At 34.7% G+C, this 19,580-nt stretch overlaps 1 protein-coding gene across 2 annotated transcripts in view; it reads left to right on the forward strand.

Moving 5' to 3' along the window:
• Nucleotides 1-19,580, forward strand: part of ZNF280D (zinc finger protein 280D) — a 103,042-nt gene that overhangs the window by 7,793 nt on the left and 75,669 nt on the right. For both annotated transcript variants that reach the window (XM_087821311.1, XM_016208522.2), the window contains exons 2-4: nucleotides 15,024-15,170; nucleotides 17,902-17,967; nucleotides 18,068-18,207. In XM_087821311.1, the coding sequence (XP_087677437.1) occupies nucleotides 15,035-15,170; nucleotides 17,902-17,967; nucleotides 18,068-18,207 (342 nt within the window). In that variant the 5' untranslated portion in view covers nucleotides 15,024-15,034. The remainder of the gene's footprint in view (nucleotides 1-15,023; nucleotides 15,171-17,901; nucleotides 17,968-18,067; nucleotides 18,208-19,580) is intronic.

Raw genomic sequence — 19,580 nt, forward strand, 5'->3', positions numbered from 1 at the left:
TTTAAATGAGTGACCTTCTGACTCATTGGATCTCTGGTAACCAGAACTGATAAATAGTACATCTTCAATTTAGATTTTTGTAAATTTTGTTTTTTGAGCAAATACAAAATTTTAGATTTTACCATTCACTCATTCTAGTTTGTTGAGATCTTTAGAAAGCCTTGTTTGTTGTTTAACATGCACTATACTATTTACTTATCTGTAAATTTAATCTGCACACAGTTTAGTCTTTGTCTGAATCATTGCTATGAATATTGCCCTTTGTTAAGACATATAAGGCATTGGAATGTCCTTTTTATCCCTGAACTATAACCCTAACTGTATCTTCAGTCACTATTATTATACTTTGCATTACACACCAAACTTCGATGAGCAGGATTGGTGGTAGGGCAGGGGAAGAAATAAGGATTCATACTTTATTTTTATCAAGAGAAAATAACCAAATTTAATACATACGTATATATGGGAACCCCACATACATGAGAGAGTCAGAGACCCCACATGCCTGAGAGGTTGAAGATAGAAAGGAGGATTGAAATACACAAGATATCCTGAGCTAGGGATGAGGTAATAACACACCTTGGGGGCTTCAAAGGGTCATTGCATGATGATAACAAGAACAGACATTTAGTAAATAGAAGTTTGCCCTGCACTTATAGATCGGTCAAAAGAAGTTATCTTTGATAATGTCTTATGGGGAGGCCCTTAATTCAAGTTCTAGGTAGTTAAAGGGAGGAGCAGAAGTTTCTCTTAAACCTGCAGCTAAAATTGCCTTTAGCTCAAAACAGTCTGTATATCACAGAGACTGATCTTGGGGTATAGGTCATTGTGAACCGCTCCCAGTTCCACACTCTGAAACTTCCCTGGAAGTTTCACATTTCAGAAGTTGGGATGATAGACTGTTCTGTCATTAAACTAGTTTTAGTCTTGAGACAAGTTCAGTTCAACCAGTTGTGTCTCATTTCTGGAGGCGGTGATGTTGGTGGGCGAGGATTCATACTTTTTACTCCATACACTTTTGTATGTTTGAATCATTTTCAATGAACATTTTTACTTAAAAAAAACAACAAAAAACACTAGCAAAAACATCTTTCCCTTAAGGATTAATGTGTATTTTTCTTCCATGTGGAGCATATCCAAATCCCCCAGCTAGATGTGATTTTTTTTAAGCCCCTCAACTAGAGATTCTTAGGCTTTTTGGTTCATAGACCCTCATGAGAATTTGATGCTCCCAGAAAATGTACAAGTGTGCACAAAATTTTGCACATTTCTTCTGTGGTTCCTCTAACACCTTGTCAAGAGCTTCTGTTATAGTACTCATAGTTTTATTATTACACCTGCCATGCGCTGTTTGTATGTATTTATCATAATCCCCCTACTAGTTTCTTGAGGTAGGGATTTTTTTCATATTCTATGCAGCATTGAGGATTGGGCCTTGTGTTAGAAAATGATTGAGCGTATTATTTTTAAAGTCTTAATTGTGTACATTATGAAGTATTTTTATTGTCTTTAGAAAATCAGATTGAGCTCACTAATTTGGAGGATTGTTTTGCCTTTAGTGAGGGAAAAAACCCTTTCCTTTATCCTCTTCGGTTAAGTGCCTAGGACCTGCAAATTAGCAGGAGGAAAGGTATACAAATTTTATTTAATGTCAGTATTTTAATTTTTATGTTCATGGAGGTCTTCATGGAAAAAAAAAAGGCATAAAGAGGTAAGTTTAGACACTAAGGCTAATGTGTACCATTTTAAGGAAGGATGACAAATTTGCGGAGAAGTGGCAGGACAAAGGAAAAGGGGTTTGGGCTTGTAAGGAGTGGTAATTTGAAGGAAAGTAAACATATAAGGGAAACTCATGGAAGATAAGGGTTATTTTAGTAAGATTTGTTTGTGTAGACCCACCTTGGTGCTGACTTTCTGTTTCCAGTGATAATGGTGATTTTTCCTCCTGGTATGGGAGAGGGGAAGGGGAAACCTTCACAACAGGAAAATTTTGTCCTGCTTTTAGAATCAACAGATAGGGGTAGGGCAGAGAGCTCTTTCTGTTTTTTAATTGCCTTCGAATAAAAACAATCTTTATGCCAAAGTGACATATTTTGGGGTGGCATATTCTGATTTCCTTCAGGCTTTAAGGAATTCATCAGAATTTCTCCTAATTTCAGAGAATTAAAGTGGTAATTCTTTGAGTACCTACCTTCAGAGAAGGTTTCTTAAGTTAGGGCAGTGGACAGGAGAATTGAGCTTTATTCTTGGAAAGAGCCAGGGCAACTACTTTTAGGACCTGGATTTTTTCTATCCTAGTTCTGATCTCATTTGTAGGCCTCCCCCCTTTTTTTCCAAGACTGAGTCTCAGCCCTTCTCTGTTTGCCTATTAAGGTTCCTGAATGTATAATCTTTTTAAAAAATGACATTTGAAGTTTTTGGTTTATTTAAAAAATAAAACTGTATATTCATATTCTCCCTTATTTAAAAAATAAACTGTATATCCATATTCTTGCTTACTTAAAAAATAAAAGTATGTATCCATATTCTCCCTTTCTAGGTCTCTCTATTCTTTTCTTGGAGTGACTATTTTCAGAAGGGAGTTTTCTTCTTAAGAAAAAATTAGATTCATTCCGAAATTGAATGAGCTTTGATGAGGTATGGTCTAAAGTTTCTGTGACCCCGCCCTCAGTATTTTGTCTGTAGTATTTTAGCTGCTAGTGATCTGATGTTTCTAATTGTGCATTTTGTGTGGTTGGAATATGCCCTTTTCAGAATATACGTCTGGTGTTTAACAGTAACAGCTGAACTTAATCTAAAAAACATACTTAGGCCCTAACCAGTTTGGCTCAGTGGTTAGAGTGTTGGCCTGCATACTGGAGGGTCTTGGGTTTGATTCTGGTCACGGGCACGTACCTCAGTTGCAGACTTGATCCCTGCCCCAGTCTGGGCGCTTGCGGGAAGCAACCAATAAATGTGTCTCTCTCACATAGATATTTCTCTCTCTCTCTGTCTCTCCCCCTTCCTTCCATTTTCTAAAAAATCAATGGAAAAAATATCCCCGGGTGAGGATTAACAAAAAAATAAAAAATAAAAAACATACTTTTCTAACATTAGAACATTCTTAAAAATAACAGGCATAAAAGGAGATACTGATCTACTTAATGTTTGTGAAGAAACATTTTAGTAACTTAATTCCTTTATAAAATTTCATATTCAAAGACCAGAATTTTATCAAATTTTAGTTGTGGATCTCTCAATTATATATGGATTTATTGTTTAAAATTTAAGGTTTGTATTTGTGTGATTTGTCTTCAAATGCCAAAGTAGACATCAACATTCTCTGCTTTTCAAATCTTGGTAATATGAATTTCCACAATGAAATCAGTCAGTGATACTGACGTGGTATAAAACTGGACTTTCAAAACTGATTCTTTTTCCTCAAAAGATTGTATGTTTTAAAGATAATGGACATTAAATTAAATTTAATTTTCTTGTATCTCCTTGAGATAGTTGGAAATTCTTGAGGTCACAAAACTAGGGTTGGAAATATTAGAATGTTACTTACAGTTGAGGATCCACTTTGAATCTGTAAAGCTCTGTTCATTTGGGATTAGAATTCTAAAATTATAAACCTCCATTTCAATATGCCACTAGTGACAAAGACTAAAGAATTGTTTGTAAAATGAAACAACATAAAGTTTTAATGTTAGTGAAATGATATGAATGCCTGATTTCTTGGGAAATTTGAGAGAGGAAACAAGTAACAGATCAAACTTTTCTGAATAATGTTTAAATGACCCTGTGTCATCCAAATCATTCCACTAAAAAAAACTCTTCTAAGTAAGCAAAATTGTTAAAAGGTTTAATGTTTCTTACAGTTAGCATGTTAATCTTAGATTAATTTGAAGTAGTTGAACTTTATTTTTATATGCTATACTTCATTTTGAATATAAAATTTCACTATTTGAAATGATTATATTAATTTCTTGTCTTATATTTTTCCTTTTGTGTTAAGTTAATCATATCTGGTTTTGGTGTTACCCGCTTCTTGGTTAGGAATGCAACCCTCAATTAGAACATTTTTATGATGAATAAAAGAAAGATTGACTTTATAATGTGGTTTCTTGGATTATTTCATTGACTAACACTAATTTTTAGAGTGTGAGGAGATGGAGAATTTTAGCATTCTCTATGTTCCTCACATCTACTTTTGTATTCCACTTACCACTTACTCATTTTTAAAAAGGATTTTTTTAGAAATTAAAATACAGGAATGTATGTTGAATGAAAGTGTGGTTTCTTTTATGAAAATGATATGAATCCTTTAATTGTTAATTTTCATGCATTTATATGTTAGTATTTTTTAATTAGATACTTGTTTTATTTTATGAGGTTAGTAGTATATAATTTAACCATGTTGGTAAATTGTAGGTGTGTGTGCTGTGTTTATATGAGGGCATATAAAGCAAAAATTTCATCGTGAGAAATACAACTGTAATGAAGATCTTAAGTAACAAAAGGATTCCTAAATGCTCAGTTGATAACTTACAGATTCCATTATAATAACAAAGTTGTGGTCTGTTCTTCGAGTTCTTTAAAATGGGATTTAGCTTAGAGTTTAAAATGGTTACGATTTCTTTTTTTTTAATATATCTTTATTGATTTCAGAGAGAGGGAAGAAGAGCAAGAGAGAGAGATAGAAACATCAATGATGAGAGAGTCATTGATCAAGCCCGCACCCCGGGCATATGCCCTGACCGGGAATCGAACCCCGATCACCTGGATCCTAAGTCGACGCTCAACCGCTGAGCCACGCCTGGCCGGGCTAAAATGGTTAAGATTTATTGAGTGATTTTTGGGTGCCAGGCACTGAGCTTGTGCTTTATGTATATTATCTCATTTAACCTTCATTATAACTCTGTAGTGTGTGTGTGTGTGTGTGTGTGTGTAATAAAATAAAGTAAGGCACAGAGATTAGCTAACTTGCCCAATGCCATAAAGCTAATAAGTGGTTGAGTCAGAACTTGAACCTGACATTCATTCTTCAGCAAGTTTTACTGTTTGTGGTTAATAAATGTTTAAAATATACAGTTTATGGAACACAACTAGAGGCCACTATGTTCTGGAAATGTGGGAAATTGGTTGAAACTTTTTCTCTTGTGATTACCATGTTAAGCTATTGACAGATCTGTTTGATGTTTTTAAAAAATTAATATAGTTGTTTACTATTTTAAAGAAACAAAATATACAGTGAAGTATAAAGTATAGAGCTGAATTGAATCTTAGAGATCATTCATTTGGATTAAGAGCTTAGACCTAGAATTGTAAGGTGTCTTGACTAAAAGTTGTGGCAGTACTGGGGCTATGACTAGGCTCTTCTGTCTACTAGCTTACTGCTCTTTTTTATGTTCATACTCTATAGTTGTGGTTTGTAGAAGTGCTTGCTCTTTTCTCTTATGAGAGATTAACTAGGACAATATGTAGTACATAGCACATCTATGCTATAGTGTACTAGATCAAATGCATTACCTTTTATTTAACACAGTGACATTGTATCTGGTGACATCTATCTATGAGTGGTTTATTTGAAAAATAAAATTTTCAAATAGTTAAATTTACACCCATATGTCCATTGATTTTTTTTGAAATTTTATTTTTGTTTAAAATATTACAGATGTCCTTTTCTCCCCAAAGACCCGTTCCACCCCGTCCCATCCTCCTTCCCAGTCCTTCTCCCCACCATTGTCCATGACCTTGGGTTGTGCATATATGCATATAAATTCTTTGGTTACTCTCTCCCTCTCCACCCACCTGCCCTCCTCCATCCCTCTGACATTCATCAGTCTCATCTATGCTTCCATGTCATTGAATCTATTCTGTTCATCAGTTTATTAAGTTCTTTAGATTCCACGTATAAGCGAGATCATGTGATATTTGTCTTTCTCTGCCTGGCTTATTTCACCTAGCATAATTTTCTCGATCCAGGTCCCAAAGGGTACGAGATTCTTCTTTATAGCAGTGTAGTATTCCATGGTGTATATGTCCCACAGCATTTTTATCCACTCATCTGCTGCTGGGCACTTGGACTGTTTCCAGATCTTAGCTATTGTAAACTGTGCTGCTATGAACAGAGGGGTGCATATATTCTTTCTGATTAGTGTTTCAGGATTCTTAGGATATATTCCTAGGAGTGGAATCACTGGGTCAAAAGGCAGCTCCATTTTTAATTTTTTGAGGAACCTCCATACTGTTTTCCATAGTGGTTGTACCAGTCTGCATTCCCACCAGCAGTGCACCAGGGTTCCCCTCTCTCCACAACCTCGCCAGTACGAGTCGTTTGTTGATTTGTTGATGGTAGCCATTCTGACAGGTGTGAAGTGATACCTCATTGTGGTTTTAATTTGCATCTGATGATTAGCGACCTTGAGCATTTTCTCATGTGTCTCTTCGCCATCTGTATGTCCTCTTTGGAGAAGTGTCTATTCAGGTCCTTTGCCCATTTCTTAATTGGGTTATTTGTCTTCCTCTTGCTGAGTAGTGTGAGTTCTTTGTACACTTTGGAAATTAGCCCATTATCAGATATATCCTTGACAAATATGTTTTCCCATACTGTGGGGTTCCTTTGTATTTTGAGGCTGTTTTCTTGTGCTGTGTAGAAGCGTTTTAGTTTGATGTAGTCCCATATATTTATTTTTTCTTTTGTTTCTCTAGCCCTAGGAGATGTATCAGTGAAAATTCCACTATGTGAGATGTCTGTGACTTTAGTGCCTATGTTTTCTTCCAGGATTTTTATGGTTTCCTGACTTACATTTAAGTCTTTCTTCCATCTTGAGTTTATTTTTGTGTATGGTGAAAGTTGGTCTAGTTTCATTTTTTTGCATGTATCTGTCCAATTTTCCCAGCACCACTTATTGAAGAGACTGTCTTTACTCCATTGGATGCTCTTGCCTCCTTTGTCAAATATTAACTGACCAGAATGGCGTGGGTCTATTTCTGGGGTCGCTGTTCTGTTCCACTGATCTATATGCCTGTTGTTGTACCAATACCAGGCCGTTTTGATTACAGTGGCTTTGTAATACAGTTTGAAATCTGGTAATGTGATTCTTCCCACTGTTCTTTTTTCTCAAGATGGCTGCAGCTATTCGGGGTCTTTTTTGGTTCCATATAAATTTTTGAAATGTTTGTTCTAAGTGTGTGAAATATGCTATTGGTATTTTAATAGCAATTGCATTGAATTTATAGATTGCTTTGGGTAGTATGGACATTTTAATGATATTAAAATCCATGAGCATGGTATATTCTTCCACTTGTTTAAATCTTCCTCTATTTCTTTTTTCAGTGTCACGTAGTTTTCCGAGTACAGGTCTTTTACATCCTTGGTTAAGTTTATTCCTAGGTATCTTAGTTTTTTAGTTGCAATGGTAAATGGTATTGTTTTTTTAGTTTCTCTGTCTGAAAGTTCATTGTTGGTGTATAAGAATGCCATTGATTTCTGGATGTTGATTTTGTATCCAGCTACCTTGCTAAATTCGTTTATAAAATCTAGTAGTACTTTGATGGAGTGTTTAGGGTTTTCTATGTACAATATCATGTCATCTGCAAATAATGACAGTTTTACTTCCTCCTTTCCAATTTGGATACCTTTTATTTTTTCTTCCTGTTTGATAGCTGTGGCTAGGACTTCCAGTACTATGTTGAATAAGAGTGGTGAGAGTGGACACCCCTGTCTTGTTCCTGTTTTTAATGGAAATGGTTTCAGTTTTTTCCCATTGAGTATGATGTTGGCTGTAGGTCTGTCATGTATGGCCTTTATTAGGTTGAGGTATGATCCCTCTTTTCCCACTTTGCTGAGAGTTTTTATCAGAAATGGGTGCTGGATTTTGTTGAATGCCTTTTCTGCATCTATTGATATGATCATATGATTTTTGTCCTTCATTTTGTTTATGTGATGTATCACATTTATTGATTTGCGAATGTTGTACCAGCCTTGCATTCCTGGGATAAATCTCACTTGGTTATGATGTATGATCTTTTTAATGTATTGCCGGATCCAGTTTGCTGGTATTTTAGTGAGGATTTTAGTATCTATGTTCATCAGGAACATTGGCCTGTAATTTTCTTTCTTTGTAGTATCTTGATCTGGTTTTGGGATTAGGATGATGCTGGCCTCATAAAAACAGTTTGGGAGTTTTCCCTCCTATTGAATTTTCTGGAATAGTTTGACTAGAATAGGTGTTAATTCTTCTTTGAATGTTTGGTAAAACTCGCCTGTAAATCCATCTGGTCCTGGACTTTTGTTTGCTGGGTGTGTTTTGATTACTGCATCAATTTGATTAGTTGTTATTGGCCTGTTCAGGTTTTCTGCCTCTTCTTTTTTTTTTTTTAATATATCTTTATTGATTTCAGAGAGAGGAAAGGAGAGGGAGAGAGAGAGCTAGAAACATCAATGATGAGAGAGTCATTGATCGGCTGCAGCCCGCACCCCGGGCATGTGCCCTGACCGGGAATCGAACCCTGATTGCCTGGATCCTAGGTCGACGCTTAACTGCTGAGCCAGGCCCGGCTGGGCTCTGCCTCTTCTTGATTCAGCTTTGTAAGGTTGTATGCTTCTAGGAATTTGTCCATTTTCCCCATGTTGTCCAATTTGTTGGCATATAGTTGCCCTTCATATTTTCTTACGATCCTTTGTATTTCTGTTGGGTCAGTTGTTATATCACCTCTTTCATTTCTGATTTTATTTATTTGGGTCCTCTCTCTTTGTTTCTTAGTGAGTCTGGCTAAAGGTGCATCAATCTTATTTATCTTTCCGAAGAACCAGCTCTTGGTTTCATTGATTTTTTTGTATTTTTTTTAGTCTCTATTTCATTAATTTCTGCTCTGATTTTTATTATTTCCTTCCTTCTACTTCCTCGGGGCTTTTCTTGATGTTCTCATTCTAGTTCTTTTAGTTATTGTTCTAGTTCTTTTAGATGGTTCCTTAGATCTTTTTCTTGTTTCTTGAAATAGGCCTGTAATGCTATGAATTTTCCTCTCAGGACTGCTTTTGCCGTGTCCCATAGATTTTGAGTTGTCTGTTCATTTTTGTTACTTTCCATGTAGTGTTTGATTTCTTCCTTGATCTCATTGGTAACCCCTTCATTGTTTAATAACATGCTATTTAGCCTCCATGTGTTTGAATATTTTTGAGTTTTTTTATAGTGGTGGTTTTCTAGTTCATGGCATTGTGATCCGAGAAGATGCTTGATATGATTTCAGTCTTCTTATATTTGTAGAGACTTGCCTTGTGCCCTAACTTGTGGTCTTCCATTGATTTAAAAAACTTTTTAGTAGAAAAATTAAGATAGTTTATTGTTAGAAATATAAAAGCTGAAACAAAAAATAATAAAATAGGAATTATAATTATGTTAGCAGTCTCAAAGTGAGTGAATTAAAAAGTCTTTGATAAGTCAGTTACATACTAGACTGTAAATTTCTGAAGGCATAGACTATGAAATACTCATCTTTGTTTTTTTCCCTAGAACTTAGCACATTACCTTGCATATAGAAGGCAACGAGTAGTTATTTTTGAATGAATTAATCTGTGATAAAATATATCCAACTAATTTTCCTTTTTTAAAGTTCACTGACAAAAACCAGAAAATATAAACTGAAACTTATTTAAAGTTACGTGTTCTATGGAAATTTTATTTATATCTGAAATAAGAATAGCCAACAGTGAAAGATTAATATCACCTAGCATTTGAAAATTCAGACTTAAACAATACATTATGAGATGATTCCTCATTTTTATAAAAGGACACATTTAAAAATTACTCACAATGGCCCGGCTGGGCATGGCTCAGCGGTTGAGCTTCGACCTAGGATCTGGGCGATCAGGGTTCGATTCCTGGTCGGTGCACATGCCTGGGTTGTGGGCTCGATCAATGATGCTTTCATCATTGATATTTCTATCTCTCTCTCTCTCCCTCTCCTTTCCTCTCTCTGAAGTCAACAAAGATATATTAAAATAAAAATTACTTATAATGTAATAATTCAGACTTATTCAAGTAGTAAATGCTTAATAGAATCACCATTTTACTTATTAAACTAGGGTTCATTCAGGAATGAATCAGTTTGTAAATGAGTTATATGTAAATGTCAAACATATTCAAACTTAAAAATTGAGCTTTTCATAGGAAAAAAGAATAAATATGTGTACATTTAATTTAATGAAATTCACTTTTATATTAGGTATTTTTATTTTATAGGAAGGAAAACTGAGATATAACTTACTGCATTGTCTGTAGTCACATGGTGAGTTTGGAGATAAATTAGATCCAAGAATTTCTAAGTCCCAAGTTTCATGTTTCAATATTTGGTATTACATAGAATGATTCATATAATAGACTAATATTATGTGTCAGTACTTAAGTGACAATTTACAGAAAGTCAGTTCTGCAACTTGATGGGTAAGGACTTCAGCAAGAAAGTAATTGTTGCTGCCACGACTGATGCTAGTATACGTGGCTTATGTATTGATAACTGCTTCGGGAGAAAGGATGAGAGGTAGGCACATTTCCTTAAAGATAAAAACGCTTAGAATTGTTAAAGTAACAAATGCTCACCTAAAAACAAATAATGGAAATTAAAAAGTGAGTAAAGTAGAAAGGAATGTTTTCTCACTATGCTCAGTGATAACTACTGTTATCTGTTTGGTATACATAATCACATATGTTTCTTCTATGCATAGACAACTAATTATTTCTAAAAAAATCATAAAGCTATTATGTCTCTTTAAAATTTTTTCCCCAACAATATATCCTTGATGTACAATAGTTGCCCCTTATTTGACATTTCATTTTCTCTGGTTTCAGTTGCCTGTAGTCAACCACAGTCTGAAAATATTAAATAGAAAATTCCAGAAATAAACAATTCTTAAGTTTTAAATTAAGTGCCTTTTTAAGTAGCTTGATGGAATCTTACTGTCCGGCTCCATCCTGCCCTGGGAGAATCATCCCTTTGTCCAGTATATCTGTACTGCATAATGCTACCTGTCCGTTAGTCACTTAAGTAGCTGTCTCAGTTATCAGATCAACTGTTCAGGTATCACAGTGCTTGTGTTCAAGTAACCCTTTTAAAGTAGCCTGTTGCTGTCACAATGCCTATGTCATTCATCTCACTTCATCTCATCAGTAGACATTGTAACACATCAAAGGAAGAAGGGTGAATATAGTGCAATATGATATTTTGAGAAAGACCACATTCACATAACTTTTACTGTAGTTATCATTGTTCTGTTTTATTAGTTATTGTTGTTAATCTCTTGGCTATGCCTAATTTATAAATTAAACTTTATCATATATATAGGAAAAAAACATAGTATATATAGGGTTTGGTACTGTCCTCGGTTTCAGGCATACACTGGGGATCTTGGAATGTATTACCTATAGATAAGGGGGAATTACTGTATTGATATTGACAGTGCCCTGTTAAAAAGAATGAGGAAGTCCATCCATTGTCTTTTGTATTAGTTTTCTAGGGCTGCCATAACTAGATAGCTTAAACAGTAGAAATTTATTTTCTCACAATTTTGGAGGCTACAAGATCAAGGTGCTGGTAGGGGTAGTTCTTTTGAGGGCTCCAAGGGAAGGATCTGTTCCAGGCCTCTCTCCTTGGCTTATAGGTGGCCATCTGCTTCCTGTGTTTTCAGGTGGTCTTACCTCCGTACATGTACCTGTGTCCTGATCTCTTTTAAGGACACCAGTCATACTGGATTAGCTCTCACCTTAATAACCTCATTTTAACTTAACTAACTCTTTAAGGACCCTGTCTCCAGATATAGTCACATTGTGAGGTACTGGCATTGGGGACTTCAATACATGAATTTTGGAGAAACACAAGTCAGCCTATAACATATACCAAATGGAAATAAATGATACTTTTATTATCAGTATACAAATAGTTTCCCTAATTTTTTAAAAAATTAGGGCTTGCCTGACTTTGCCTAGCTTCCTAGTCCATAGATTATTATATACTGTGTACCTAATGCCTATCTAAACTGTAGAGGGAAATATACTCTCAAGGAGCTCATTTTGGCCTTGAACATGTAATATTTTTAATCATTTGACTTGAAGAACTTTACATAATTAGTAAAACAATATAGTTTAGAAAAGAAAGGGATCAGTTCATTATGTTTGCAGCATTTGGGAAAATGAGAAGGCCTTTTTTTGTTAGGTGGACAACTAAACATTTAAATAGTGTTAGGTTAAGAAATGATTTGTGACAGTTTTATAGAAGGAAAATTTTTTTTCTGGGCAAGGGAGAGAGACTATAATTTTTAAAAAATTAAGGTATAATTTACATACAGTGCTGTTCACCCTTTTTTAGTATACATTTCTCCAAGTTTTGACAAATACATACAGCCATATAACCACCACCACCATACAGGTATAAAACAGTTCCATCACCTGCCAAATTTCCTCTTTTCACTTTATAACTAACCCTCAGTCCTGACAACCACTGATCTGTTCTTTCTCCTATAGCGTTGCCTTTTCTTTTTTTTCTCCCATTTATTGGGGTGACATTGGTTGATAAAATTATATACGTTTCAGGTGTACAATTCTATAATACATCATCTGTTTTGAAATTTATAAAAAATAGCACCTAATTCAATAAGGTTTTTCCTTTGTAGTTCATCCTCAAAGCATTGTTTCACTCAGTATCTTTTGAGACCATGGTAGAACAGTATCTTAATTTTGAGTTAAAAATAGAAATGGCATTACTGTAATATAATAAAAAGTTACCTTTCTCTTTTGTAGTCTCCTATCAACTATCAACTCATTCCATATATCTAGTTAAGTACCACTTGTATCCATCAGTTGCTGTTACTTTAGTTTAGGCCCTCATTATTATATTTCTCTTCCTTCCCCTCTTCCTCCTCCTCTTCGTTCTTTTCCTCCCTCTCAGCTTAAAGCAATATATTCACATAGTTCAAAAAGTCAAACAATCTGAAAAGACTTGAAATGGCTTAACTATAGCTTCTTGAAGAGTGCTTGTGTGCATATGTATGTGTGCTGTTGCGTAATGTTCTAACCATTTTCTAATAATGTTCTATCATGAGGATTTTTGCTTTCTTACAGCTACCCTTTTCATGTTTTATTTGCTAAGTTTTATTGAATCTGTAGTCAAATCTTTTCATACCCTTTAGTAGCCTCTCAATTCAATTTTCTTCACAGTAAAACTTGGCAGGTAATCTGAAAGTACATTTTAATTATCTTTTCTTTGATCTTCCAGAGACATTCTGCCTGAAGTACTGTTCTCCTGGTCTAGCCTAGACTGGTTGTTCTCTAGGCCTACAGAACTTACATTGTCCTGGGACTTTGTGTTGAATGTCATGTTTTCTACATCTGTGTCTTCCTCTTTCTTCATTAAGACTCATGTTTTGCTGGATTCTGTAGTAGCTTCCTGAGAAAGCATGCTTTGGCTACCTTGGTGATACTGCTAGTCTTTACTCTCACACTTGATGAAAAGTTTTACTGGGATAGAATTCTATATTGAAAAGTAATTTTGATAAGAATTTTTAAAGCATTCTATTGTTTTTTAGCTGTTGTTCTTATTCTTATTTTTTATCTTTTGTGTATGACCTGTTTTTGCTCTCCCACCCCTGCAGATCTGAGGATATTCTCTTTAACTCTTTTGTTTTGAAATTTCATGATGTTATGTCTTGATACAACTTTTTTCTTGATCGTTGTTCTTTTATTAGTAGAGCCTTTCAACACAGAGATTTATATTTTCAGATCTTGGAAATTTTCTTGCATTATTTCTTTATTACTTATCCTCTACTTTTTCTCTGTTCTCTGTTCTCTGTCTGTTAATTAGGTGAATGTTGTATCTTTGAAATTGATTTTCTAACAACCTTGTGTCTTCTCTATTTTTTTTTCTTTTCTCTCAGTTCCACCTCTGGAAACATTTCAATATTTTAATAACTGAGTTGAAAAATTTTGGCTATCATATTTTTAATCCTATATTTTTTTCTTAGTATTACTTTTTATAACATTCTTTCTTGTCTTATATCTCTAAAGATGCTAATTATATTTTTTTCTAATATTTTTCTTGCTCTCTGCATTGCCTCTTTTCCTTAGGATTCTTTTATCTGTTTTACTGATTTTGGTCTGAAAGACAGGAGGTTTTCCTGAAATTACTGGTGCTTATTGGTTGTCTATCCATATTTAAGAGTGAGGCACTAAAATGCTTCCTGGGAACTCTGTTTGGTCAGAACATCTAGGATGGTGATATTTACTGTATGCTCTTTGTATCTTCAGGTGAGAAATTTGTCCTGAATGAAATAAGCCTCATTTTGTTCCCCTTTCCTGCTTTGCTCTATGCCTGGCATTCCTGAATTCGGCTCAGTTTTTCTAGTTTATCTCGCACCTATTGCCTCTCTCCCTCCCCCAAACTGTAAGCAAAAGTTTATTTAGAAGTCATAGAGGTAGAAGAAGTGAGCCATAGAAGAAATGGGTTCAAGGAAACAAGTAACAGATGCAAAAGAGGTGCCCTTGGAGCTTAGGAGAAAGGGAGAAAAGTAAAGGTAATATGCCTGGTGGGTGAAGAAGAGGGGGATGGGAAAGATGCATGCATGCTCCCAAGAGGGAGAGACAGCCCCACCTGTTGCCTCTTAGGCTTAGTTTATCTCCTTTTTGTTAATACTTTCCCCCCTTAGATAATGGTTAAGTGAAATCATTTTTGTAGAATTATTCATATTCCAGGCATATGACTGAAACTCATTTTGACTGTACCTAAATTTTCTGACTGCTGCAAATAACTACTGTCAACCATTACCTATCTAGCTATATCTACTATCTACCTATATATCTACTTAGTTATCTATCATCTAAGAGAGTGAGTGATGAGTTAATCACTGTTGCTACCGTGTACTAACTACAAATATCAATTCAGAAATTGCTATTAGGATTATTAAAGTAGATCTTAAATATACTGTATATTACAAAACTGTATTTATTTTTCTTTTTGAAAATAAGTTTTACTTTCCTTTTGAAAACTAGATAAATCAAAAATGGCAGAACTCTTTATGGAATGTGAAGAAGAAGAGTTGGAACCCTGGCAGAAGAAAGTAAAAGAAGTTGAGGATGATGATGATGATGAGCCGATCTTTGTTGGAGAGATATCAAGTTCAAAACCAGCAATTTCAAGTAAGCATTTGCTTTTAGTGAAGCCAAGTTTTATAAGATACTGTTTCTAATGGAAAAAATTTATAAACTGGCTTAGAGGTACTTATGTCCTTGTTTCTCTGTAAAGAGTTGGGGATGAAAGGTTGGGTGGGAGATAAGGAAGAATTTTAGAAACAGGGTGGAGATGTGATTGGGTACTTGAGAAAGGAGGTAATGTGTTAAAATATCAGATCTGAGAAAAAGAAATGGAGTAAGATCAGCTGGGACATTGGAGGTCTTTTGTTATTAGAAGTCATAATTTTCAGTGGAGCCAAATTTTTTATTATATGTGTGCTCTTATTTTTTTTTCCACTTAAACTCAGAAGTATAGGGAAAAAAGGGTTTAGAATACTTTAAAATGTCAGAATGTACTAAATAAATTTGTGTCAGTCTCAGATAGGGGTTCTCAAATCCAGGCAACTGCCTTATTGTGGTGTCATCCATTCATAGTTACAAAATGTATAGGTGATGAATGATTGCACAATCTCTGGCCTGTATGCTGACAGATGCTTCTGATCACACTCATTTCCCAGCAATTTGTATTTATATTCTATGAAAGAGAAAGGCACTGTCTACAGCTAATATACTTGGATGATATAGCAGTTGGTTAAAACTTAAATCTTTATGGCTTTTTAGCAGAACACCTTGATATCTTTGTATATACTAGATTTCAGTTAGAGTAATTGGAATTAACATAGTTATAATGTTAAAGCAAAGAGTAATGACACCCGTTAAAATGTCCACTCAAAAATATATAGAAGTGCAGAGAAATAATGTACAAATTTTAGATTTTCTTACCAAGGCAGTGCTTAAAAGTGTGATTAAGAGACTACTTTAAAATTTCAAAAAGCCCGGTATTTTCTTCTATTGCCCCTAAACTTGTAAGGGTACTTCTATTCACTTTTATCAGCGGGAGAATAACTTAATCAATTGAATTCTCAATACCATTTCCTCTGGCAGGTTGATAATCTGTCATGGAGATTCTAAGTGGAGTGCCACTTTGATTATAAATTGAATGATTTTGTTGATGATAGAACATAATTGTATATTATCTTTAATTATTGTTTCTAGTCTTTGTGATTATTTTATACTGGAATATTACCATATTGCAAAATTGTTATTGAGATTCTCTTATTGAAAACATGACAGTTAAGATTCAAGTTGAATTTACACTGATTGTAGATGATTTAACAGTGTTCAACTAGAACAATGTATATTAGTTTTAAAATAATTATGTGAAATAGGAGATTGACTCCAGTAGAATTTCTTTTCTGAACTGTTAAGATGAAGAATTTAAATGATTGTATTGTTGGGTATGTGTAGGCCGGAAAGTATGTTAACATGGAGAATGGTTTTGAATGTTTATATAGAATTGCCAGGAAGAAGGGTAAAATCCTGGGTTTTGTAGAGTACAACCACTAAAAAGTACTTTAGCAATAGTTCTTTGATGGTTTATGTAAACACTTAATTGTGAATTACTGAATGAAAATGGTGTTAAGTTGGAGCAGAGTTGTGTGTTTTTTTAATTCTCACCCAAGGATATTTTTTCCATTACTTTTTAGAGAGAGTGTAAGGGGGTTGGGGAGAGAGAAACATCAATGTGAGAGAGACACATAGATTGGTTGCCTCCCACACGAGCCCCGACTGGGGCCAGCAGATCTAACCTGCAACCCAGGTATGTGTCCTTGACTAGGAATCGAACCCACAGCCCTTCTGCATGAGGGCTGACACTCTTAACTGCTGAGCCACACTGGCTAGGGGAGTGTTATTTTTTTAATAAGTCATCTGTAGTGCTTAGATACAGAACACTACATTTTTATTATCAGATAATAACCCTACTTTTGTGTGGCCCTTCACTTTATAGAATTATTTTATGGAAGATCTGGTTCTTTTGTGAAGAGGACATTTTAATGATGTTTGGTGTGTTTGTGCTTTTACCTTTTTCTAACCAACAATTTTAGGTATACCCCACTCTTCCAAGTTTTAGTTTGATTATTGAGTAATCTAGGAGTTACAGAGTTCACATGCATGTAAGAATTAGGAATGTTAAACTGATCCTGAAAATCGTATTAGGCTCACATTGACTCCTGGTATAGTGGTAGATTTGAAACTCCTTAAGTGATAAGATACTCTGGTAAATGGTAGGTTCATTTTAGTCTGCAGCCTTTGATAGTTTACCTTTTAGAACTCAAGAGTACAGTGCAGATAATTGAATGAGATACCTTATAAGGACACTTCAAGGCTTTTAGGGATGTGAGTGGGATATGGAGGTTGGACAAGGGTTTGATTTTGAGTAATAGGAACCTGAGTGTATATACAGCCCTATCATCACTCAAAGAAAGACATGTACTTCAATTATAGTTAGTATATGCATGTACTTTTGGGAAAGTTTTACTAATTACGTGGACTGTTTCTTTGCCATGTAAATGGTTTGACTTATATGTAGTCTGAGTTACCAGTCTTTTACTGCTGGCATTTGGATTTTGAGTTATAGTTAGGAAGGTTGTTTTAATTCTGTGAAACAAAGCTTGTAATCTTGTTCCTTTAGTAGATAAAAAATATATATATATGTTTAAATTAACTGTATTTTTAAATCAGTGATAACTTATAAACTCCTTCCAGGAATCTATTTGTTTTCCATTTATGATTTCTATTACCTTAATCTTTATTTCATTCAAACAATAAATTTTAAAATAAATATAATTTTTTATAGATATTTTGAATAGAGTAAACCCCAGCTCATATTCAAGGGGAATAAAGAATGGCGCACTCAGTCGAGGTACAGTATTATTTTACTATTTTAATTTTAAAGTGAAGTATTTTGATATCGTTGATTATATAGAAATATATTCAATATATTGTGTAATTTTGAAATACAGGTATTACTGCTGCATTCAAGCCTACAAGTCAACACTACATGAACCCAACATCAAATCCAGTGGCTGCCTCGCCAGTAAATTTTCATCCTGAATCTAGATCTTCAGATAGTTCTGTTATTGTTCAGCCTTTGTCTAAACCTGTAAGTGTTTCTGAAACTACACAGTCAGCTCAGGCATAGATTGGATATTATTTATCATTGTCAGCAATACCCAGTTAAAATTCTGGTAGTCATTCAATAGAAGCATAACCAGTATCAGAAAATGTTACCATCTTTATAATAGCTCAACCAGTACCCAAAGTAACAGCTGTAGGAATTAACTACTCAGCCTGTTTCTGAGTCAGTAATATGCTTAAATTAAATAGGTACAGTAATAAAAACTGTGCTATCAAAACATGAGTAAAAGTATAACCAGTAATGAATATTACATAATGATAAACTGTTTAAGATTTTAAGCTGCGCCAAGTGTTCTTAGTTCTTTATTGGGAAAATTGTTGAGAGGCTATCATAGCTTTTTATTCTGAAATGTACCTTCACAGTTGTTAATAAAAAAACTCAACAAAAAGTACTAGTTAATGATAATAGTTAACATTTATTGAACTATTAATATGTGTAACATTTTGTGCTAAATGCTATCTATATATAAATTAATTCCTTTTTTTAAAAAAAAATATATCTTTATTGATTCCAGAGAGAGGAAAGGAGAGGGAGAGCTAGAAACATCAATGATGAGAGAGTCATTGATCGGCTGCCTTGAGCCAGCAACCAGGGCATGTGCCCTGACCAGGAATTGAACCCCGAGCGCCTGGATCCTAGGTTGACACTCAACTGCTGAGCCACGCCCAGCCGGGCTTTTTTTTTTTTTTTTTTTTTAATTTCTTAAAAAATATGTTTTTATTGCTTTCAGAGAGAGGAAGGGGGGGGAGAGAGAGAGAGAAACATCAATGATGAGAGTCATTGATTGGCTGCCTCCTACACTCCCCCTTCTGAGGATTGAGCCCGAAACCCAGGCTTGTGCCCTAACTGAGAATCGAACCATGATCACCTGATCATAAGTCAATGCTCAACTGCCAAACCATGCCAGCCGGGCTAATTTAATTCTTAAATGTCCCTGCGAAGTAGGCACTTTTGTTATCCCTGTTTTATATTTGAGGAAACTGAGGCTTACAGAGGTTAAATAATTCACTGCACCACACAGCTGGCAAATGATAGATTTGGGATTTCATACCAGACTAACCCATAGTTCATATGTATTTTCATACATACATACATATATAACGTATATAAATGTATACTTTAAAAAAATGGGAGCATTGCCTTAGTATGACGGTTTTCAAAGTGCAGTTTTCAGGCCCCGGAGTTTCTCCTGAGACTCTTTCATGGGTTTGAGAGTCAACACTATTGTCATAATACTACAATGACACTATTTGCCTTTTTCACCATGTTGACATTTGCACTGATGATGCAAAAGCAATGGTGGGTAAACTGCTGGTGCCTCAAGACAGTGGTACTAA

The sequence above is a fragment of the Miniopterus natalensis genome, chromosome 1, assembly GCF_054644295.1.
Source record: "Miniopterus natalensis isolate mMinNat1 chromosome 1, mMinNat1.hap1, whole genome shotgun sequence".
NCBI classification, from domain to species: Eukaryota; Metazoa; Chordata; class Mammalia; order Chiroptera; family Miniopteridae; genus Miniopterus; species Miniopterus natalensis.